Below are 25,090 nucleotides of genomic sequence, written 5' to 3'. Positions count from 1 at the left end.
AAAGGAAAAGAAGATGAATGGCAAGGAGGATGGAGGAGGATGGGAGAAGGTAAAGTGGAAGGTTACGGGGATAAGATGGAACGGTAAAGTATGTGGTGAAGGCATAGGAGGGTTGAAGGTGGCGAAGGGAAGGAAGAGAAGATGGAAGGGTTGTGGAGTGAGATGGAAATGGGTTGATCGGGCTTGAGCATCCACTAGCAATGCTGGGAGAGGCAGGTCCGAGGCTTAGGAGGGGAAAGGAAGTGTTGTACCTTACTTAATCCTAAAGATAGAGCCTTGACTTAATCAGCTCTTGACCAACTAAGATACTACACCTCTTACAAATGAAAGGCTAATAGCTAATGACTCTACAACTATGCTAGAAAATGAAAAAAGTGGGGGTCCCCATTTGCAATGGGGTGATGTGTGAAAACATCACAACACACTGTATATCAGTTAACCATGTCTTGTAATCTTATATCTCCTCCCGCAAAAATTTTCATTAGTGATCAGAGTTTCAAATGGTATATAAAAGGATCATGAACAAATTTACTCAATTTTGTCTGCAACATTGCCTAGATATTATTGTGACTTGAAGATGGAGAATGATACTGCTCTCTGAAAATGATGGTTTATTTTTTCTGAAACTAAAGAGATATTATGCTAATAGCACACAGCCCATTGTTATGCTAATAGATGTGTATGATGGCTAAGGAACCCCAACTAGTATAGACCTCCTGCTCTAAACCTTTGACTATTTAGTAAAATGTTCACCTTGTATCTCCTTTAACAATTTTAAGTTACTTTACTGTAAGGGCTTTGATGTTCATTCAGAAAATGTATTGTCATTAGTAATAGAGATGAACTGCTTTGCCCTTATCATAGCTACCTTAATTCCTATAAATTTACACAAAATCCATAATGGAATCAGATGGAGACTACAGATATTGAAGTTCCCAAATAAAATTTGTCAAGTATGTCATCGATAATTTATGATATTAAGGATGCTAAAATATCCTATACAGACATTAAAAATTTTCAATTTAAGTTCTCAGCTGAAGAAGACCTCTGTATTTGGCTTTTCAAAATTTTTACATTTATAGTGAGTATGGAATTAAAAAATGCCGTTACTGGATAAATTTCTTGGAAGTTATGTAACGGAAAAGAAAAGCAACTAGTCAAATTACAGTGGTGCTAAATAGCTTAAACAGTTTTGCATCAACAACTATTTGACGTACTGAGGAAATTGTACCCATGATTCCCACAAATGTGAAAATGATCATGATTAAATTGTTGACCGAGAAAATCATAGAAGAATGAGCTGGCCTGAAACTTATATTATAAAGCAACATTGGAAGGATAAAATCCAATGGAATAAATCCAATAGCCCCCACCAATGCATTGATGTCTCCAAAGAAAGGTAGCATGGCTGCAACAAATGCACATATTATTATGTACAGAGATCTCAGAACTAGCCTAGGAAGTAGGTTTCGCAGTGAGAACACACCCATCTTCACATCTGCTGATTTCTTCTCTAAGATTTCATAGGCCACTTGGCAGTACACCTTATTTTCCATCAAGAATTAGAGGAGGATTAACATAATTAAACAAAGCCAAATTAAAGTAAGGAGGATACAGAAGTTTACCAGTGCTATGGCAAAAAGCTGCAAGAGTATAAAAATCACAGCAATAACAAGCAACCAAGTAGGTACTAGAGCTACACCCTCATCATCTGGCATAAGATTTTCCAATATGTTATCACGGACGTTATTGCCAAATGCCCAGTAGCCTGACACTGCTACACTGTAAAATGTCACCACTACTACTCCATAGCACATGCATAGCCCTTTTAGCATCTTCCCTGTAGCCGGCGGGGCAAGTGTTGCCTATATAATGGAGATAATGAAACATATTTTCATAGGCACAATAATAAGAGAGTCATAATCTAGCATACAAAATCTTAAATCAGGACAATCAAACAATGCCCAAACACCCATAGAAATAACCATAAACATGCAGATATCTTTGACAGATCCTACATGCCACTTTGGCCTAATGGACATATGAGGCATTTTATCACATCTCAATAACAGTTCTAATAAAATTTAACTTGTAGAAGTAGAACAGGTAGCATTTAGTCAAAAATTAGATGACAAAGACATTAATCATTAAAAATTAGGGCTTAACCTGTATTTCAGGTAGAATACCATTGCCAAATGTAGTCCCCATGATGGACACTGCTTTGAATCCATTGAAAACACGGATAATTCTTGATCCAGTAAGGGAGTAATCTTTTGACTGAGCTTCACTTGAATAACCTGTCCAAAACAGTATGATTTTTATTTTATTTTCCTCTCATTTTTTTCTTTCAATTGAACACAGTGTTCAATGGAACTTGTGAAATAGCAACTTTGAGAATTATATTGTATCCATACTGATTTATGCAAATGTAATGCAGGAGCTGTACCTCACTTCAGAAGGAAGGAAGCAATACGAATTGTTTTTTGAGATTTTGACAGGTCAATATGGTGTTCAACAGAACTAAAAAAAACAGGAATACCAAGTAAAATCATACCTGCAATGATACACGCAATAGCAATGCAAAAGCTGTATCCCAAGCTTAGAAACAGGGATGCGGAGTTGATATATCTCAGAGAATGAAACGAAGGTAATTGAGACAACAAGATCATAACTATGGCCACTATGATTATGAAATGATGCAAGTTTAAATTTCCAGTGGGATCCAAATCTGAGTACATCACCTACACAAACAACATTCACACCATAAGCTTCTTTTTTTTCTTTGGAAAAAAAAGTGAAATAGAAAGTTTACAAAGATGTGCACCTAACACACAGTCCAAACTACAGAAGACTATTACATCAACAAAGTCCGTTTAGCATTTTTTTGGGGAAAAGTAAAGCATATATTAAGAAAAAGGCGATACAAAGAAGAATGCCTATTACAAAAAATTTAGACATTCAGCGAGTGGACATCAGAACAGAAATACTGTGAGATCTGGTTTTATACATTTTTCTATGAAGAGTTGCCAGCTTCAACTTCGTACAATTGTAAGAACTGTAATATTTTTTCAGACTGCCTTCACTAGGACTTACATAGCATGACCAAAGCAGTTGAAGAGTAAAGCGAACATAAGAGGCATCCACCATTGTTTTAAGCTTCACAAGGATTATAGATAGGAGATATATTAGATGCCATACAAGTATCTTTGGTATAATAATTTTTAAAGAAGCTCCAGAATTCCAAAGATGACACAAAAAATTGTTGAAAGCTGAAACCATCAATTTGAAGTGTATGAAAACCCTTGGACTGGAAGATAGCAATTACTCATGTCACAATGTTTTCTTTGGGGTCATTCTTAAGCAGGAGTGAGAATGTGCTGGTGCTTAGTCAGTTAGCACTCTCTCTCACACCTCATAGTCACATCAGTAGAGATTTGTCCTCTAGTTCCCTGTTGTTTAGGATATGGAGCTAATTCAGCTTGCTCCTCCGTGATTTGAAAAATTATCCTTCCGCCATTCTCAGTTAAAGTGGTAAACAATTGCTTGCAAAGATTGTTCATTTTGTTCAATGTAATGTCCCTTTCTTTGACCAAGATGTTGAGAGGAGTTCCATCACCCTATTTTATTCTAGTAGACTAATTTATAGAATTAAAAAGGGAATAATGTAATTAATTAAAATAAATTCAATTGCCTTAAATTAGTGTAATTAATTTTTATAAAGTGACTTAAGTTAAAAAAGCATAAATATTATAAAGTCACTTTATGTGGACCAAAAAGATTATTATTTTAATAAAGTTGAATTTAAAATATAACTTTTGAAAGTTCTCTCCAAAGTTATAAAAGAGTAATAAAGGAGCTCATTTTCACATCTTGGTCATTTTATTTAATTATTTCTCATTTGCGAAGTTTGGATTGCGAGTTCAACTTCAAAACCTAGGACAAAAACAAGGAATTGGCTTCAGAGATAAAAGATCTCTTCCTAGTCAAATTTATAGTGGATTCACAATTGTGCTTAAATTAAGAAATGAGGAATTTATTTACAGAGTACAAATTTATCGAGATTTGCCAACAAATAATAAATTTGAATGTGCACTGTATGCAGGTGAAAAAGAAACCAGATTTATAATGTTGTGTGAGCTGTGGAGAAATATATTGAACTTATAATATTTTATTAGCTAGAAATTCATCCTAGTTGTACCTACTACCACCCGAAGCTCCCAACAAAAAAGTGTCGTACCATTTGTAAAAGCTAATTCAGCAAGTAAAGGGAGGGACGACACACATTTGTGAAGGCTTAAAGCCTTTCCATAGACTAGCATTGACTTCCAAGCCACCACAAGAAAAACACAAGGGAGGTGTCACATGTTAGGAGGTTGCAGTACCATTTAAAGTTTGTCGTACCACCTTCAAGGCCTGTTGTACATCATTGTGGGAAGCCATACTACTTCATGGAGGTTCAAAGTTATGAAGATTGCTGACTTGGACTATCAATCAGCTCTTCCTTAAGGCCAGCAATTAAAATATTAGGAATATTTGAGGTTTTGAAACTATAAATTAATTTTATTTGGAATGTTTGCATACTACTGTTGACAACAGCAATAAATAAACTAATCTTTGGCCAGTGGAATGTACATCAATCAGTAATTATTTGTAAAGAAGAGTTATTTCCAACATCTGGAGCTGAGAAATGTAACTTGTGGTGACTATTTGTAATATCTCTTGTTGGCTGCAAATTGTTTGATGAAATGGCTATTTGAAGTTCAATGGAAATGCTATAATTTTATGATGGATTTATGACTGTAAATTCTAGCAGTAGCAACTTTTAATGTTTGCACTCAGAAATGCTTCATATTTGATTACCCATAAAGTGTTTGACGAAATACCTGAGCACCATAACTAGTAAAAATTGCAATATTTTGGTTTTAAAATTTTGGCCAATATATTACATTCAATGATACTACTCCTATAAATGCTAGTGTTTGTTTCTTAAATTCGCTCCTGCTTTTTGTTGCTTACATGAAGGAGCCAAACAAGACCCATTTACAAATATGGATTGTGAACAACTTCATCAAAATTATTCCTTTCTTTGATTTTTTATAGCCTCAATAATTTCATTAAGAACCACTAGGAGATTAGGGTCTGCTTTAGCGATGGTAGAAATAGGTGAGGAAGAAGAATGGGAGTTCTGAAGCCCCTTCCCCACTAGTTGAGGAATGTCAATCTTGTGGGTAAGGTTGCAATCCCAAGGGAAGAATTGAGGAGCATGAGTGTGGTTGTTAGGAAATAGTCCAATGGTATGATGTTTACTGGCTAATTCTACTTAAATCAATTTTATAGAGTAAACAATATGATGAATGTAGAAACAATAATCATTCACAACAACTATATAAATATTTGTTGATTCATTTCATTCATGAGATATTACAAAATTAGTTCAGGAAATTCCATATATGCAGTCCCCTTGATCATGTTTACAATAGAAATATATTTAAATGGCCGAGATTGTTGAGGACTACCAATTGTCGACAATTGTTGACCGTTTATAACCAAGAACTAACTTTGTCGACTAACGACAAAACTAATAGAATTATTTACTAAATACATCAGTCGACCCCCACTCCCCCCGCCCCCAAAAGGCATCTTCTAGACGACTGACAACCAAAATTGGAAGGCTAAGCAGATTTAATGGTGGCCGATAGCAATTATAGCAAGATGGCTCAACACTTACATTTGTCAAAGGAGGATTTATTCTAAAGGCATCCATGGTGATGGATACCCACAAGGTTGAGCTAGATTGAATAACAAAAGGTTGTAAATGTCGATCAAAGTCCCCCTAGTCCATGGAAGCTGTAATGTCCCTACTAGTTAGGGATCACTGTCCTGCAAAATAGATTGTTAGAATGCAACAAATATATATATAACTAATCTAATTTGCAATTAAACTTCAATTGCTTAATTAAAACTAGTCTCAATTCTTATTTAATAAAAAGGATACAAATGCAGTACTGGGACATGCCCTTAGGCGGTTGTAATGCCCGCCTTCTTGGAACCCATCATGGTTCCAAGCCTTACTAGGAAATCGATGGATAATTCAATTCCTGTCTTGGATGTAACATCTTACATCCAAGCCTACCAAGGAAGATCATCATATATGATCAATTCCTTGCCTTGGATGATACATCATCCAAGTCTACTAGAGAGGACCGGCCAGATCCGTCTCTTCTTGGGTGAGCTTTTGACACCCAAGCCTTAACATATATGCATATGAATACTCAATATATACTGCCTACTAGGGATTACCATAATCCCTGAATTAGGCTAAGGGAATTTCCTCCCAATAGCCTCCATCATATAGCCACATTATTATTATTCATATAACATTCTATATTTCATTATCATTTTTCAATTTTTAATTTATGCCTACATTTACATATTCCTTAATTCCTATTATTGATCCTATATACATACAAATATTCTGCATACATACATATATCTATTGCTACATATGAGACAATACTATTGTAAAACTATAACTCTGTCAAAGAGACAGATCCATTATAAACATACATGTGTGTGTGTGGCACACACATCCACACACATCTATATTCCTTTAGCGTAAGACTTAACCACTTACCTCCTCGCAGACTGTTGGTGCAGCTTCTCTGCCTCCCGTGCTTATTCCCGTCTTATATCATATTCAATTCATTCCATTCCCCATTCCATTTGATCCCTCTTCCCTTTTATATCCCCCAATATGAGGGAGAGGTCACACCTCTTCATCATGTATGCCCTTTGGCAAGAGATACACTCTTTCACCATTAGCACCCTTTGAAGGAGTGCAACTCTTCATTAATTCTGCCCTTTGAAGGGATACAAACTTTCACAAACAGATCTGCATTTCCATCTCCCATGTTCCCCTCTCAAATGAGGTTCTCTTCTCCCTTTTATATCTCATGTTTGAGGGAGTCACAACTTTTCATTTCATGCCTTTTAGCTATTCATTAAACTTAACTAAATTATAATTATTTTATTTTAATTTTTATTCTTTTATATTTTAATTTTATTATTAGTATTTATTATTAAATCTTGCTTCAAAATGGGGACATTACAAAAGCTATTGAAGCAATGTTTGTAATGTACTTTTTGCTTCTCTAGATATAAGAAACAACCCATAATGGTTGTGTGTGTTATAAATCAAGTACCAATGAATGCAAACAATGCTTTTGGCCTAATGCCCCTTTATTCCTACATGGCCGAGTCCAAGCTCAAGACTCGTGAGTTCAAGCCTAAGACTCGGCCATTTTTTGTCTAGGACTCAGCCAAGTACTTGGCCAGACTCACTAGGACTTGGCTCACGAGTCTTGTGTGAGTCCACTCAGCTGGCCTCAGGACTTGCGAGTCCTGTGAACTGTGAATCCTACCAAGTACTCAGCAAGTGCTCAATCTATGATTTGCACTTTTCTTATAAATTTTGAACTTCAAAATTAAAAAAATTTAATAATAGACTAATTATTATTTTTGGTTTTGTTTTAAATTCCTTCCAAAACTAAAGAAAAGATTCCTATAATTTTTAAGTCTCCAAGTTTTAGGTAAAGTACGTGAAAAAATGTGTATTGCACCTTTTATTTTTGTGCAAAATGATTGAAAAGCATCCATAGCTGCTCCCAAGGAGATAAATACCTTTACTATGCTGGATTTGTAGAAATCAATGTTAGCACTCAGCAATTGATATCCTCTAGAAGAGGGGTTGCAGTTGCCAGTGACCTATGAGATTGAGAACAACATTTTGCTATCTTCACAATCAAACTAGAATAAATGGCAGCTTCTATAAACTGTCCTTTTTCTAGTGATTCACAACTTCCCTTTGATGATTCAATACTACTGATGTACTGTAGGGAAGACAAGATTCAATGATGGTGATAATCTTCTTTGTGCAATTTCAGAAACAATGTGTTCGGTAAGTATCTCCACACTTGTTTGCAAATGTTAGAGACTTCCCATGCTCACAAGAGAACTCCAAAACATAAATGTTTTCGATTATTGTTCACCCCAATCTTCCATTTGCCAGCAAAGTGCAAGGCAAGGTAGTGGTGCTTCTTTTCATATGGAGAATCTTTCTTTATCTCCTTTTGTTCTTCACACGTTCAAAATGTATACTACTCTAATACTATATTTAAATTGAGAAGTAATGACCAATTTATTTGTGAGGAGAGGGCAAAGGGGAATAATCAGTTTGAAAGAGGAAACCAATTAACCGCCCAACCAACCACCTTTTAATAATAATAATGTGATTATGATTATTACCATATTTAAACGATGATGTAATATTACAATGATATAGATTTATTATATAATACTGTTCCAAAAAATAATCTAGAACAATCCATAATTATTGTTCACAATCTTAAAGAAAGTCCTTTATATTCTCCTCATAGAGCTTCTATCAATGTATCTCTATGGTCCAATATCATTGTTATCCATCATGTGCATTCCTAGGTTAGTGTTCTAGCATTCATTATTCCATACCTAGTTTGGAATTCATATTGAGCTAAAAACATAGTTAAAAGCCTGGTTCGCCATCTACAATGAAGGTTGAAATTGTCTCAATTTATCACGTATAGCTAGCTTTAAATCATTTTACATACTATGAATCCCAGTTCAATCTCTCAATGTTTATGATTAAAGATCAATCAAGGTCATCACTACAGTCATAATCGTGGTTTACAATTCATTGAGAAGCCTTTTCTTTATCACATTTGCAGGGTTCATGGCTTGTAATTGAAAGAGTTCCAATGACAATCTATTTACAGTCTAATACAGCTATAGTTCATCACATATGGGCCTGCAAGATGTTTTATTCAATGTCTAGCCATTATTCTAAATATTGTTACACTTGTGTTAAATTTCAGCAAAGATTAATGGTGTAAAAAAAGTCATAACTACATCAATTGTCATGGGCTAAATGCTTGAGATGAGTTGCCATTTCATATCATCATTGAGTCCATAGCTAACACATGTCCATGTAGCTTATAGTATTGGTTCTTCATTCATCATCTGATCTTCTGCATCAATCGATGGTCCAAATTCACTATGGTTAAAGACCACAATATCAACAACCGACATTGTCGAGAGTGAGAAGATGTTGGCCAGTTTAACTCTTTCCAGTGTTTATTTCAAACCACAACCAATTAAGCTAAGCCACATCACCTCCCACAATACTTCTTCGGTTAGGCCTCAAAACAAAGCACTCAACAGAAAGCAAACAAGATCTATGATCTAGTTTTGAACAGCTAAATCAAAGTTGCACATAGCTATGCTTCCCCATTTTTCCCCAACAAATGATATTGTGACACATCACTTAAAAGGTCCCCCTAAGTCGAGTCGTATGTCTATAAAATCACAGTTGTTTACATGTAATGTCCCAATAATTTAAAAACTATTGCTTTAACATTAATATGTTTACCCTGGTCCATGAGTCCAGAGTATGAGACAGAAATTTGATTTTTCCTTTTCAACTATAATCATGAGAGTCCAAGACTAAAATATGTTAAAGTTCAAGGAAGAAATTTAAATATTTTGGTGCATAGTCTAATCATGGCAGTATTATACAATGAAATTAGGATGTGATGGACAATAAAAGTTATGGCTGGCATGAGATTTAGATATTTTGGCATGCAGTACATTCAAGTATCATTATACAATGAAATCAAGATGCAGCAAACAATAATTAGATCACATGGGTATGTCCATGATGCTTGTTAGTACTTAAGTTCAAATCTCGGTCACAATTGGCATCTTATGTAATACCACCCAGCTTGATGAGTGCTGACTAGGCCTACAATGACCACTTTGAAATTGTAACATGAAATATGAATCTGCAAACACTTGGAAAATACCTACAAACACAACAAGTGAAAAAAAAATATTTCAAGTTGATACAGGATAGTTTATAGGCTTGGGATGCTCCTGCACCACATAGGGTAAACATCATTAAATAGATCAACATATGCATATCCAGATCAATTATCTTATGAAATAAAGACAAATGAACAAAGTGCATTGATTACTTCACTTAAGAAAATTCATTGATTGTCAAAAGCTCTCCTATTCACCAATTGGTCTTGTGATTACTTATCCTAACTGGCTAGGCTTTAAATTGTTGTTATCATTATGTGCATCCGATTTCAGTATTCAATGCCTAGCGTATAGTCCAAGGCAAGTCCATTATTATTGTTCACAATCCTATAGAAAGCCCCATATATTCTCCTCACAAAGCTTGTACAAGTCATCAATGTATCCCTGAGTTCAAGTATCAATGATATTCATCATATGTGTACCAGGGTTAGTGTTTCAATATTTGTAATTGATGCCCATTCTGGAATTCATAATTGAACTCAATATCATAGTTAAAAATTAAAATCATGATTCCTCATCTACAGTATAGCCCACTGTTGTCTCAACTTATCATGTACCATTGTAACGTCCCTTGCAAAAAGTTAGCTCAAATCCCCAAAAAGAAATTGCAACCAGTCAAACCCTAGCTCTTTTTTATCAGTAAGTTCCAAATGCAGCCAAGGTGAGAGCCCATGGAGACTAGAAAGAGGACAATGAAATTAAACAGCAAGACATTGGTGTCTAGGACCAAATTATATTTAATTTCAAATCCATAGAATCGATTGATGCCAAAATGGTAGATAGTATCATAGTAATATGCGAATTCCAATCAAGCCAAACTGGTTGATAGCAAACAAAAATGTATCACACAAGCTAATGGATAATATATTGAAAATGAAGTGGATTCAGCAAATAAACCATTCATGATCCTTTTACAATTAAAGAAAGAATCCTGCAGTGAATTGTCCAGGATCTAAATAATTAAAAATTCAAACTACTGGTGGTAAGCCATCCAATTATTACAATATTGGATTTTTGCAAGCATCTATGATTCAATGATTATCTACAAACCCAAATAATTAGAAAACAATACTTTAAGAACTAGAAATAAATTAATACTTCTACATTATATGCTGAAAACCAGAAGATTGAAGAAAAAAATAGACCCCTAAAATGTTGAAATTGGAACCAAACATTAAAATAGATATTAACTGATAATTAACCAGACTGTATGCTTAGTTGGAGAGGCTAAAACTTGCTGAAAATAGTGATAAATTGCATTTTGACTCATTAATATTTTACTAACTCTGCTTGGAGCTTCCTTGCAATTCATACAGACCCCATTTTGACCAAGTATGGCCCCAAAATACCTCTCAGAATGTTGCAGTTCAGAACTGAAAATGGTACAACAAAATTTTAGAGAATGTTACAACTGGAAAGGGCACTGAATCTGTTGGTACAGAGTGTCAGAATTAGTTGCGGTTAGGAATTAGCATAGTACAACTATACCATAGTGGTACAGACCTAAAAAGGGAACCTCCATAAAGTGTTGCACCCAACCTAGAACTATATAGAAAAGTATGTAGTTACCCTAGCCAAGTAATCGCAACCTTCAATGAAAGGTGCTGATTCATTGGCTGCTAATGTGAATAATGAGTCAATGGGCAATAATGAGCCATTTTAGTTGGCTTGCCAAAATGCTAATTGATAGAACACAAGATTTTGAGAATATCAAGATTGGCACCCTTAGATGCCTTAGAAGTCCTATCCCATCTAGACAGAGGAATGAAAATTTTGAGTCAGGAGGACATTAAGAGGGCAGTTTTTACACCATCTTTGGTTATGGTGCTCTAAAACAAAAATGTGAGGAAGAGAACTATGATACGGTCCAAGAGAAAATGATAGTGATTTTAAACACATGATGTATGATGATGCTATGGAGGATAGTATCTGTGCTGAAGCAATGGAGGAAGGACATGATTTAGGCTGTAAAAAGGAAGAGTAAAGAGACCCCAAACCAGAACTTACGAGTGGGTAAGAAGGCTAAAGATTAGAAGATACCAAGCTATTTTTAGAGGTTTATGATTTATCAAACCCTGAAATTGTCTTCAAAGTTAAAACCTCTATCATCCACAAGCTCATGAAGATCATCAATTAGAAGGTTAGTGGGCTAGCAAACCAGAACTTACGAGTGGGTAAGAAGGCTAAAGATTAGAAGATACCAAGCTATTTTTAGAGGTTTATGATTTATCAAACCCTGAAATTGTCTTCAAAGTTAAAACCTCTATCATCCACAAGCTCATGAAGATCATCAATTAGAAGGTTAGTGGGCTAGCAGCTTATGATAAAAAGGTTGTGCTTACAATATTCTGCAGGTCTAAAGGAAATATTTCTTATCTTGCATGACAAGAGGTGAAGTCTAATGCACATACCATGGAATGGTGTCCCAACTTTATTTGGCCTCAAGCTTTTTGTGTATTAAACATGAGAAGGGTAAAAGGAGATATGTCATATAAACTATTTAGGAAAGGAATAAAATTATCGAGGCAAGAAAAACAATCAGGGGATTTGGGATACTCTGTGTAACAATGGGAAAGGTAAGAGTAGACTTCATTCAAGAAAAAAAGAAATCGTTGTAAATAAGGAGCATTTGCTTATTCCTACTGTTGACCAAGGCACATTTGTGACTGCTTTCTCACACAATATCTGATCATCATCCTATTGAATTGACTTTCCAGCTGGATTGCTGCCCTTCTCAGCATCAATCTTATATCCAGGGATTATACAAACTTGATAATTCATAGAGTAAGCTTCAAAAGAGAAAATGATTTTGAATACAAAGCATATTGAGAGTGTTTGTTTACCTCCAGACACTCAGCACCTAGAAGAATGCTACCAATGGACACACCCATGTTGATGGTTGTCTGAACTGATACAACCAAATAAAACATATATCCAGAACCTGTAGGAATCTTTCAAATTGGAATAAGTAATCAATGCAGGTTATGTGACTTGCAATATGAAAAGCAGAAATTTAGCATATTGTGGGGCAGTGAATTAAGTTATCAAGCAAATTTTACAAAAATGCTAAAATGAACTGAAAATCTAGCTCATCATATAGATTCTAGAGTGCCAAGTGTTATTGGTGAAAAGGTTACCCTCTCAAGAATAATGATGGCTGACACATGCTTCTATTGGCATGAATTAAGTATCTTTCATAGAATTTACCACTGCAGTGCCACTTGTAATTGGTGAAAAGGTTATCTTGTCAAGAATAATGATAGTTAATACATGCTCCTATTAGCATGAATTAAGGGTCTTTTATAAAATTTACAAAAACATTCATGGGTAACTCAAAGAAAATATGGAAGCCCACTACAAGATTGAAAAGAATCTAAGAATGTGTCGAGAATATATATAGCAATATTTTATTTTATTTAAGTTTTTTAGTTTTCATGAGAAACTACATTTATACATGTAGCAAAACTCTTTTGGAATCCATGATTTATAGTGATAAATTGCCACTTAACACAGTCAATAATCCGATCTGAATAGGATTGCCAATTTTTTCCTCTAATCAGCAGCATGATGCTTGAGGTGCCCAGTTTTTCCCTTTGATTGCTCGCATGATTCATCACAAATAAACTGCAGTTGTTTCATCTAGCTTTTTCAATTTTCCTATAAAATACTTGATTTTCAAATTTTCCATCAAAATCTCATTTTCACATCGCAGATTTGGGTTTTTTCTTTTTCATTGGTTTTTTTTTAATCGGTGTGCAGATTTGGGTTTTGCCAAAGTAACTAAGCATTGGATTAATTGGATCACATTCCAGGGAACTTATTCTTCAGCAAATAACCATTCCATTCTCACTCAATTAGGGCCCACTTATCACTTTATAGCTTCAACACCTACATTTTTTAAAGGGTTTGGAGATTGGTTAAAAGCAATAAACGGCATGCTGCCTCTCAAGTCCACCCAGGGACTGCCACCCCTAGATCCTCACTTTGTTATTAAAAGTAAAAAATTGTTTTGGGCTGCACTAGATGGCAAATCAGTACTTTTCTTTTATTTGGCACGAGTTTAAGAAAATATTGTTGAGCATTTTTTAATTTCCCTGTTTTTTCTTGATTAAATCCCAATTGAAAAGATTTTTTTGTATTGATTCTCCAAGTCAATCCCAATAAAGACTTCTCCTACTGTGGTTCAAAATTTTAAATATATTTTTCTGTATTCAACTGGTAGGTATGTTTATAGAATTTACCATGGTTCAAATAGGGTATTGGGTTCACCAACTTATTTCATACAATAAAAATTAATTACACTTAATGAATAAAGGGTGATATGCTTTTCTTATAAACAAAATTACCTTATATTTCTTATTACAAGGAATGATAAATACCATAACAGCAAAGATCTTTTGGGGGAAAAGTCAACAAACTAAAAGTAAAAGATTTTTTGAAAAAAACGAGATTTAAATGGGAAAATATCAGATTTAAAAAAATGTTAAAAAATGTCGAAAAAGAGACAAAAAACTACTTGTTTTTAAAATTTAAAGCCATTTCCATAACATAGAGATATAGAGAACAAATAAAATAGAGAGTTTAACCCATGAATCGTCCAAATGAAAAGTTTGTCTAAATAGTAGAATGCAGTGTAGCATGTAATCTTTGCTAGTAAATGATCCTTTGGTAAGTTTTGTAAGAAGTTGATAAATTATTGCCAAGTTAACAATAAAACATTTCATTGAATGATATGTGAGTAAACCTCTAGTCTTCTTGTATGATGTGAGTGGACGGTAAAATGCTACTAACAACACTACATTCCAAATTATTATTAATATCAAAAGAATGTTCAATCATTGAGACTACACTATCATAAACTCTAAAACCTTTGAAAACCTAGTAAGACTCCAAAACAGCTACAATGAACATGTTTGCATCCCAGAAGGATAAAAAAAAAAAACATTTTATCACTAAGAAATTTTCAAGTAGGAAACTTCAAAGAATATATCATCCAAATAAAAATCTAATCAATCAATAAAAGAGAAACCATTTCTCATGACAAGTAGGTCAAATGGGCATGAATTATGCATTTTCAAAGATTCAAGATACAAAATCCAGTTACATTCAAAAGCTTTGATGTTAAACCAAAAGTTCAAATTTAGTCAAAGCACTAACTCATATAAAGTAGAAGTAGAAGATAGGCACAAAACACATTTTAGGATATATATGTATAATATCAAAATAAGCATAAAAAATCACAATGACCAAGATTTTGATGTCACAAAGATTAGACATCTTGGTGCAATACTGAGTTACATATAAACATCAGGCTGATGTTTTTATGCAGCCAAGGGTTTGTACTACAACTTGAGATAAGGATAAAATGTTATGAAGACAACGATGACCTACATATAACATTACCTCTTCACTTCTAGTAATGAGACTCTGTAAAAAAATGTAAGTATAGCATTGTTAATTACTTAATTCATCAAAAAAAGCAATGAGATGACAGCACTAAATCCAAGCCATTTAGCCAAGAATATGGATTATTTCTTTCTAGAGAACTAATTTACAAGGCTACCACTGTAGAAAAAAATAACCATAAAATATTGTTTGGACCAAGTAGCTAACCAATCTTCACAATAACAATTTAGTTATGCAAAAAATCAAGATAAGAAGTAGAAACAAGATTGAACCATCATAAAGTAGGCATAAAATATGAATTAGACACAACAAGCTAAAATATAACCTTGGAATATAGACCATTCACTTTTCATAACAGTAAAGTAATATCTGTTTAGATGAAAACCCAACCAAAATAATATAGATTTTATGATTTTTATCTTTTTAATTTAAATTGAAAAATCCTTGTATGCAATTGAGATTTTTATTTAACATACGATGTAGATAAGCAGACACAAAATTAAACCATGAGTGATATTGTATTAATAGCATTGACAGAAATCCTAGCATCTGAATATAGATAAAATTAACCATGATGTAGTAGACACAAAATATTAAGTATGAAATTAGGGCTAAAATATAACCTCAGAATATAGACCATTCACCTTTCATAACAGTAAAATACTATCTCTTTGGATGGAAGCCCCACAAAAATAAAATAGATTTAACGTTTTGTATCTTGTTAATGTAAACTGAAAGATCCTTGTGATGTGCACATTGAAATTCTTATTTAACACATTATTCATCTATTTGTATGCATTGGTTGAATTTTGTGTAAATATTATAGATATGGCGTGAAGTTATAGAATGTATTTGCATCATTGTTACCACAAATATTGCCTAACTTTGACTCAAATGCACGTTAATTTATATTAAAAGATCCTTGTGATATGCACATTGAAAACTTAATTTAACAAATCATTCATCTATTTGTATACATTCGTTGAATTTCATGTAAACACTATTTATATGGTATGAAGTTATAGAATGTATTTGCAGCAGTTACTAAAAAAAATTCCTAACTTGACTCAAATGCACCACCTCTCGTCTCCTCGCAGGTTTGCAACTAGTTGTGCCTTTTATGTATGTCTCAATGAGCTCCCATTTGTAGTCGTGACCTCAAAACATCACACAACTGCATTAATCATAAAACATTTTGCCATTTTGCAAGTTGCAAGGGTTTCATAGATTGGCAGAAGATTGATTAAGGTTTAAATGAGATTTAAACGCAAAAATAATTGCTGAAAAAGTCAATATTTTTTAAAAATCTAGATTTTTTGGGGGAAAAAATTGTCCATGGAACCAATTCACAAAAAATCAGGTATAATCAGGATTTTTTGAAGATTTTTGCTTCCATGATAAATACGTCATTAACAATTATGCACATTAGCTTCGAATGAATTATATATAAATTGGCTGCTATCAAATCTCCACATCCCTTCATTCCCTCCAGCAGTTGTAGTGCTCATTAATTGAGTACTTCCAAGAATATGATCCAAATATTTTAAGCAGAATAACAATACCCACAACACAAAATATACATGGACAAAAATCTTTCGGGAAAAAACACAAGAAGATGAAAGCACAAAAATTATATTATCTTCAAAAAATGATTACAATACAACTACATACATAGCATTGAGATCTCTACAAAAAGTTATTACAATACAATTACATATATAGCATTGAGATCTCTAATATCTGGAGTAAAATTGCCAATATAACCTTGTAATAAAAAACATCATGCAAACTCCATCCCAAGCATAAAATATATGGGCCAAGGAGATCTAAAAAACTGCACATGGTCAATGAGCCAAGTGTTGCTCCAACTAGCTCAAGCTGGACCCATGCACCCCTCTCCATGAGTAACTCCCATAATAATATGTAACTCCCAAGTCAAGAGTCCATTCACCAAACTTGAGAACTCTAATTTGGTCCATTCAAACTTCTTACAAGATGCTCTTATGCAGGCTATAAATAGTGACCAAAGATGCTTCACCTAGTCTCCTCTATAAATCCCTCTATCAATGCTCTTCTAGGCATCATATCATACAATTCAAAGAGTGGTATGCATAATACAAGGATTCTCAATATTTCTCCAAGGGTGGCACCCCATTCCATGAGGGACCACAATTTACAACACAAAAAATATAATATAATTTTACAAGGACTTGCAAAGTTTACGAAACCTAGTCCGAACATTCTCCTATTTGTTAAATACATTACAAAACCATGAGGGATCCTACACAGAAAACTATTTGCTAGTACCCATAGCTAGTCTACACCACTTGTATTTCTCTATGCTCACTAGCTTCAACATTGAATATGCAATGTTCACTCAAGTGTCTACCTTCTCAATCAAAACCCTCCTTTCCTACACAATGTCTCAAACAAAATGATATTAACAATTTGCTTTGTCTATGTGTGAAACATAAGATTCTTGGCTTGAACACAATTTCTGAAGCAATAGTACCTCCTTACAAGAATGAGTATCTACCATACACTCAACATTTGTAGTCAAAAGAAAACAGCCTACATTTTTCTTAGCCTACGAATAGCACTACTAGACAAGTTAAACATATAACTACTAGTGAATCTCTTGTTATTAATGTCACTAGCGAAAATTTGCATCAATCAAATGTTGTATGTCCAACTCCTTGCCACAATCAAGTCCTCCCTAGTACTAAATAGAAAACTGTAAAGTGCCATGAAGATAGGTAATGTCCCACCATTTTCACTACAAACTAGTGCTCTTTTCGTAGATTAGACATAAAAATCCTTAGAATTCCCATAGCTTGGGCAATATATAATGACCCCACCAGAGATTACTATTCCAATCTTGCAATTTTTTATTTATTTTCAGCTTATAGACATTAATGTGAACACTTGGCATGCAATTCAATGAAGGATAATTTTTATTTTTTTGGTTTAGAAATTGTTGACTTGCAATGACACTCTTTTGTGTAATCCAAATTGACTTCCAATGACATCAATAATGTGCAACTTCAAATAAACGTCACAAATACATTATCATAAGACATTCCTGTGAACATTCTTGCTGAAGCATTTCTGCAAAATCAAAATTATATTCTTTCTTAGCTTTCTAACCTAATTTGTTGATCACGACAAGCATTAATGTAGAGATTAAGGTAGGTTAAATAATTTAGAACATTCTAGAGAAAGGACACTTAGCTACGTGGCTAGTCAATTGACAGGCTAAGGCTAAAATACCAATAAGAGTATCCTAAGGTGCTCCATGTCATTGAAGTTGCCCAGGTTTGTTCTAGACATCCCATACCTCCCTAAATCACCTCAACACCTTTCCTTATAGCTTCAAACCCTAACATGACCTCTTTACTAGCTCTGCCTAGGATAACACCTGAGTTTTTGACATTTTTTGGGGGCAAGCCGACCTCCTTGTGCTAGATATCCTTTTTTACAGATGAAGCCACGACCCCAAGTACATACACAACATCCATGCCTCTTTCTTGAGTTCAAATTCCACACAACCTTCCTTTTTACCCCTTATAATCTTGTGCGAACTGCATATATAAGTGGACCGACTTCTGGAATCCCCTCCTTTTTGGGATATCACAACTAGTAGATGTGGCTCCCATGTTGATAAAGGCGTGACTTTCAATCCTCTATATTTCTTACAACTGCAAAACTTACCCTTCCAGAGGCCTACACAAACACTAATAAATATGAGTCTTTAATTAATGGAGTGGCTCCTTCCATATCCACAATTCCTCCTATGGTTCCCATTATAGATAGTGGAGCAAAGCTAAAACACAAACCAAATTTCTTGAAAAGGTGGTGGCAAATTAGTTTACGGAGTGTTGACTTGGTCCTTTTTTTGTTTTTTGCCATTCCTCACACACTTTATCTTTTAGGAATTATTTGACCAGGAAGATTTATTGATCAAATGCCATCTCTTACTCTATGAACCATAGTTACAAGCCTCGGACTTGCCTTGGACTTAGCGCCCAGACTCGGTCGAGACTCGGCAAATTGGAAAACCCAAGAAATTCAAAGATTTTTAATGATTTTAAACTTCTTTCATGCATTTTTTAATAAATAAGCATTAAAGACACAATAATCTCATCAAATAGAAGCACGTACACAAGTTTACATTGATCACATAAGTATAAATGCAAATTTTAGGCTTGCGCTGAAGGAAATAAGCTAAACTAAATAACACATTAGAAATATAGATAGTGTCAATGTCTACAAAATTCATGGAATATGAAATCCATGTCATCAAAAGTTCAAAACATATATCAAGTTCAACATAAAAGCTAGAGCCTAGAAGTCTAACGCTCAGAGGAGCCAATATCAGTAAATTGTCCTACGTGTGCGTCTAAAATAGGTCATGGAACATTCTGTAGCCATGATCTTTGCCTTTGTCTGAGGCTCAGGCTCACGCTCAGTGACATCCATATCCTCATCCACATCATCCTCGAGGTCCTCCAATGGGTTTCCTCGTGCTCTAGCCTCCTCCTCTGCCATCAACACTGCCACTACCTCTGCCATCACCACTAATGTCATTTTTTTTTAACTTATTATTTTATGCCTACGCAGCAGAGTTTGACCCACGGGACTCGGTTTTGACAGACTTGACAAGTCTGCCAAAACTCGGCTAGACTCGGTCAAGTCCGAGTCCAGAGGCCATGGGCCTCGACAAGGGCGACTTGCCTCTAGACTCTGCGAGTCTTGCCAAGACTCGCAGAGTCTTGTAACACTGCTATGAACACTCATCACTGAAGGTGATTCCTGAATGAAACCACTCACAATGAAACAAGGGTTTCCGTCTTCATTTCGAACCATTGCAACACACTTTCAATTCTTGGATTGAACCACTTTGTTGAAGTAAAAGGGTTTTCATCCTCAGCTTCAGCCTTTTGGGTTTTCATCCCTTCAAGCAACAATTGGGTTTTTTGTCCCGCTGGTAGAAATTTGGCCACAGACACAAATGTCAAAAAGAGAAAATATTGCTTGTCCTCAAGCAATGTCCACACAACACTATAAACACCAAACTGATCCGAATTGTAAATCAATGTGATCCTAGGGTCCCACATCAATCTCGAAAAAGAACCACCACATTGATGCTACACCACTTTGATCATAATTGTGAATCCATTGGGCCAAAACTACATTATCCTCTCCTGTAACCCTATAATCTTACCATCATCAAAAACCAAAGTAAAATACCTATAAGGACTAAAACCTATTCCATGAAACAACTGCTAAAACATCACATTAAGATCTATATCTGCAATCCAATTGCTTGATGCGATCCTAAGCAATAGGAAAGATAAACCCGTGCAACCGTAAAACATAAAACTCAACACATCTCCTCATGGTGTCTCAAAAATGAAACAGATCAATCCCAGACAAGCAGCTAGTATATAAGATGACAATACTATCAATCCTAAAATTAGCTATTTTGGGATGCCTCCATGGTTGTAAATTGATAACACCACATTGACACTAAATCTTCAAGTGTCAAAGGGGTGATTCTGAACACACCAACACACCCAACTCATTGCAATCAACAAAGCATCATCTAAAGTTATACATTCCAATACCATGAAATGTCTGTAGTGACCATTACTCACCAAGGTGAAAGCAAAAATAATAGAATTGTGTCCAAAAAAATTCTCACAACCAACTACCCTAAAGCCTGCAAGAGCTCAAAATCTAACTGTTCATAAACTAAAGTCACCATAATCAGCACGGAAATGAAAGGGCAGCGGCAATCAATATAAAATCTCCTTGAAGACACAAGAGATGTGAGCATGAAAATCACTGAAAATACTTCTCCTATGATCAGATCACCTCTACCAATGAGCTCCAACCACAAAAAACTCCACTACTAGACTAGAAAGGAATACCAACTCATCTATGTGTCAAGAACTAAAGCCCTATGTAGGCTGATTGGAAAGTGGAAAGGGGTACTGTTGTGACGTTTTCACACATCGCCCCATTGCAAATGGGGACCCCGACTTTTTGCTTTTTGGGGTTAGCCCTTTTGGTTTTGTTGTTAGTCGTTTTAGTGTCTTAGCCTTTGCATTGAAGGGATTTAGTCAGGTGCTAAGTCACCAGGTTCGAATTCGAATTCGAAGTTCGACAGCTTTGAAATTCGAATGAAGTTCAATGCGGAAAAAATTCGAAATGTATAAAATTCGAATTAAATTCGCCATATGTAATTTTTTAAAACTTTTAATAAATATATGTAATATATCTATAATATAATAATAATATTAATATAATAATATTAATATATTATTAAACCTAAAAAAAATTTTAAAAATATAAAATATATAATATAAAATTAAAAACTATTAATATAAAATTATAAATTATATAATAATAATATTCAACAACATTATAAACATTATAAATAAATAATAAACCTAAAAAAATATTAAATAAACAACATTATTAAATAAATAATAATAAAATTTATAATAAACATTATTAAATTGTTTATAAAAATATTAAACCTAAAAAAAATTTAAAAAATATAAAAATATATAATATAAAATTATAAACTATTAATATAAAACTATAAATTATATAATAATAACATTCAACAACATTATAAACGTTATAAATAAATAAATAATAAACCTAAAAAAAATTAATTATAATGTTGTTTAATTATTAAACCTAAAATTTTTTTAAAAAAAGAGAGAAGTCGAAGCCTACTTGTGCAGGTCGAGACTCAACAGAGGTTGTGCAGGTCAACCGTGGGCGACATCGGGTCGGGGTAGCAAAGGTTGTGGCCCGTGGCTGCAACTCCGTCCGTGGCGGGTAGTAGTGGCCGTGGCCCGTGGCTGCAACTCCATCCGTGGCGGGTAGCAATGGCCGTCGCTGCAACTCCGTCCAAGACTGCAACTCCGTCCGTGGCAACAAAAACGCCCAAAAAAAATGCTTTCCGCCAGCCCTAATTTTTTATTCGAATTTAATCGAATTTTTAGGGAATGTTTCAAGTTCAGCGAATTTTGAACTTCAAGGTTCAAATTCGGCCGAACCTGGTGACTTAGGTCAGGTGGATCTCCTCAAGAGGTCAGGTCAATTGAGTGATTAGTGGTTATTTAGATCATTCCTAGGGTGTTTTTTGTGTACTATCCGGTCGCACTTTAAGTTGCTAAAACAAAACCTTGGTTGAATGCATAATGTCCTCCTAGGTCCCATCCCTTACATCAAGGACAGGGCGAATTCGCCTTAAGGAGTCTGGAATGTCATCCTGATACTAAGTCTGGAAAATTGAAGAATCCTCCAAAAACTAGATTTTGCATTATAACTCTTGGAGGTCCGAAACCACTCTCAAACATCCTGACAATATATATGGAATATAACTTAAAGTATAATTTCTTATACTTAAATGTTATATTCCATATATGAATCCTGGCGGAGAGACTAACATGTCAAATTTCGCTCCTGACCCTTCCAAAGGGTCCAGAGTGAAATTCCCATAACCTCTATTTTCCTCCTTGTTATGACCAAGTTTTTTGACTTCTAAGGCATAGTTGGGAAGATTTTGATGTGTACTTGCCTTTGAAAGGTATTTTGAGGCAATGGAGTGGTGAAAATCAGCTCAAAACATGAATTTCGCTCCTGACCCTTCCAAAGGGTCTAGCGCGAAATCCTCAATTTGATCCTCTATTCTGCCTAAGACATTGAAAAGACCTTGTTTTGAGCTAAGTGGATGGCACATTCACTTGATTGTGGTGAGGAGAGATGGGTTTGATCAAGTTTGAAGGTGAATTGAATGGAAGAAGTGTGAAATCAACCTAGAACAAGAATTTTGCTCCTAACCCTTCCAGAGGGTCCAGAGCGAAATTCTCCATAGACATCATTTTCTTCCTTCTTTAGACCAAAATCCTTGTTCGTTGGACATAGTGGGGATAGATTGACATGTTTTTGCCTTTTGAAGTGATTGAAAGCGAAGGAGATGAAGGATTTTGTCCAAGATCTTGAATTTCGCTCTTGACCCTTCCAAAGGGTCCAGAGCGAAATTCCTCAAACCACCTATTTTCTCCTTGTGTGGAGTCAAAACATTGGTTCTTATGGCGTGGTTAAGGGTGGAGTGATGTATTTTTGCCTTGCAAGATGAATTGAAGTTAAGGAAATGAAGGATCAAGCCTAAAACTGGAAAATAGCTCATGACCCTTCCAAAGGGTCCAGAGCGAAATTCTAAATAGGTCCTGTCCTTGGCCATGGTTTGGAGCGAATTTCTCCTTTCAGGCCTTCTTGAGGGTCAAACAAGTATTACCTTCATGAGAGGGGGATCCAAAGGTGAGAATCAAGGGATAATGAAGTAAGAAAGATAGAGCTAAGTGGAAGAAAACAAGCAAAGTATGAATTTCGCTCCTGACCCTTCCAAAGGGTCCAGAGCGAAATTCTCAAAGTCCTCTAATTTGCTCATGTTTGAAATCAAGATATGGATTCCTAGGCCTTGGTGGAGAGAAGACTAATATATTTTTACCTTGAGAAGCAATTTGGAGCAAGGAAGGGATGGAATTGTGTCTTAATCATGAATTTGGCTCCTAACCCTTCCAAAGGGGCCAGAGCAAAATCCTAAGATAGTCTAATTTCTTGCCAAAAACACTTTGAAATTGACATCACTTAAAGGGCTAGTTGCGAGATCATGATGGGAGGACGTCTGAAGGTTAAGTTTAGGATTGTGAAATGTTTAAAATGAGGTCTAATTGAGCAAAATAGCAAAAAGCGCTCCTAACCCTTCCAAAGGGTCCAGAGCGAAATTCCTATAGGGCTTATCCCTGGAGAGGATCCTGAACGAATTTCATTCTAATGCATTCTTGTTAATGATTTAAGCTAAGAAATGCTATGTTAGATAAATATATTATGTATGCTTAATCATCTTTTGGTTTGTTTTGCAGATGGAGGAGGATCAGGCCAAGATAAGGACAACCTATTCAAGTTCCATCATCATTAAAGACACCTCAAATGTGTGGAGGAGGACTCAACATGCTTCTGAAGTGTTGGAAGACTTCAAGTGTTCAAGGAGTTGCAAGCTATCCTCAAGATCTTCATTTTACCACATGGAAAAATCACAAGATGACAGAGAAGAAGGATCTTACAAGCACTTCAAGGTGAAGTATGCTACCAGAGAAGGAGGAGTGACCTGACCGTGAGGAGGCCTCATCAAACACATGGGAATCAAGGCGGTACGCTATTCATCAGGTACATCAAGGACGAAGGAGGATCAACCAAAATCAGTGCAAAGGTACATTGAAGAAGCAGATAGTTTCAAAAGAGTTAATCAAAGTTAGCTTCTCATCATCATCACATTGAATATCAAAAAAATACAATGTTCCTTGACCAAGCACAAACGCAAGACAAGGTGGCATCCCAATCACTGTTCCTCCAATCCGATAGCTACACCTCAACATGTCCAGATTCAATGTACCTGACTCACCAGTGATAACACAAACTTCGAGGCACCTACCCTTGACATCTATTGGTCCATTCTCATGAAATGTAATTTTATCATTGGCTAAAGGAGTTTGTTATAACAAACCCTAATTAGGGTTTCTATCTTGTAATCCTAGCCATTGATTGTAAATCAATTAGAGCCATTGAAATGTAAGGAGCTCTCTATATAAAGCTCTGGCTCTTCATTTGTAAAGGTTAATAATTGGTTAATAGTCAGGGATTAGTTAATAGTTAATAGCTAAGAGTTAGTAGTTAGAATAGTGAA

At 35.0% G+C, this 25,090-nt stretch overlaps 1 protein-coding gene across 1 annotated transcript in view; it reads right to left on the bottom strand.

Moving 5' to 3' along the window:
* Nucleotides 1-1,093: 1,093 nt before the first annotated feature.
* Nucleotides 1,094-25,090, bottom strand: part of LOC131028951 (probable GABA transporter 2) — a 42,390-nt gene continuing 18,393 nt past the window's right edge. Inside the window, exons 3-7 of the mRNA XM_057959335.2 lie at nt 12,759-12,856; nt 2,555-2,741; nt 2,167-2,297; nt 1,626-1,865; nt 1,094-1,544 (exon numbers count right to left, since the gene is read on the bottom strand). Of these exons, the coding sequence (XP_057815318.2) occupies nt 1,158-1,544; nt 1,626-1,865; nt 2,167-2,297; nt 2,555-2,741; nt 12,759-12,856 (1,043 nt within the window). The 3' untranslated portion in view covers nt 1,094-1,157. The remainder of the gene's footprint in view (nt 1,545-1,625; nt 1,866-2,166; nt 2,298-2,554; nt 2,742-12,758; nt 12,857-25,090) is intronic.

Source organism: Cryptomeria japonica, chromosome 7, assembly GCF_030272615.1.
Source record: "Cryptomeria japonica chromosome 7, Sugi_1.0, whole genome shotgun sequence".
In the NCBI taxonomy this organism is placed as follows: domain Eukaryota; kingdom Viridiplantae; phylum Streptophyta; class Pinopsida; order Cupressales; family Cupressaceae; genus Cryptomeria; species Cryptomeria japonica.
The sequence above is the reverse complement of the archived record's forward strand: the minus strand, read 5'-3'. Positions and strand labels throughout refer to the sequence as shown.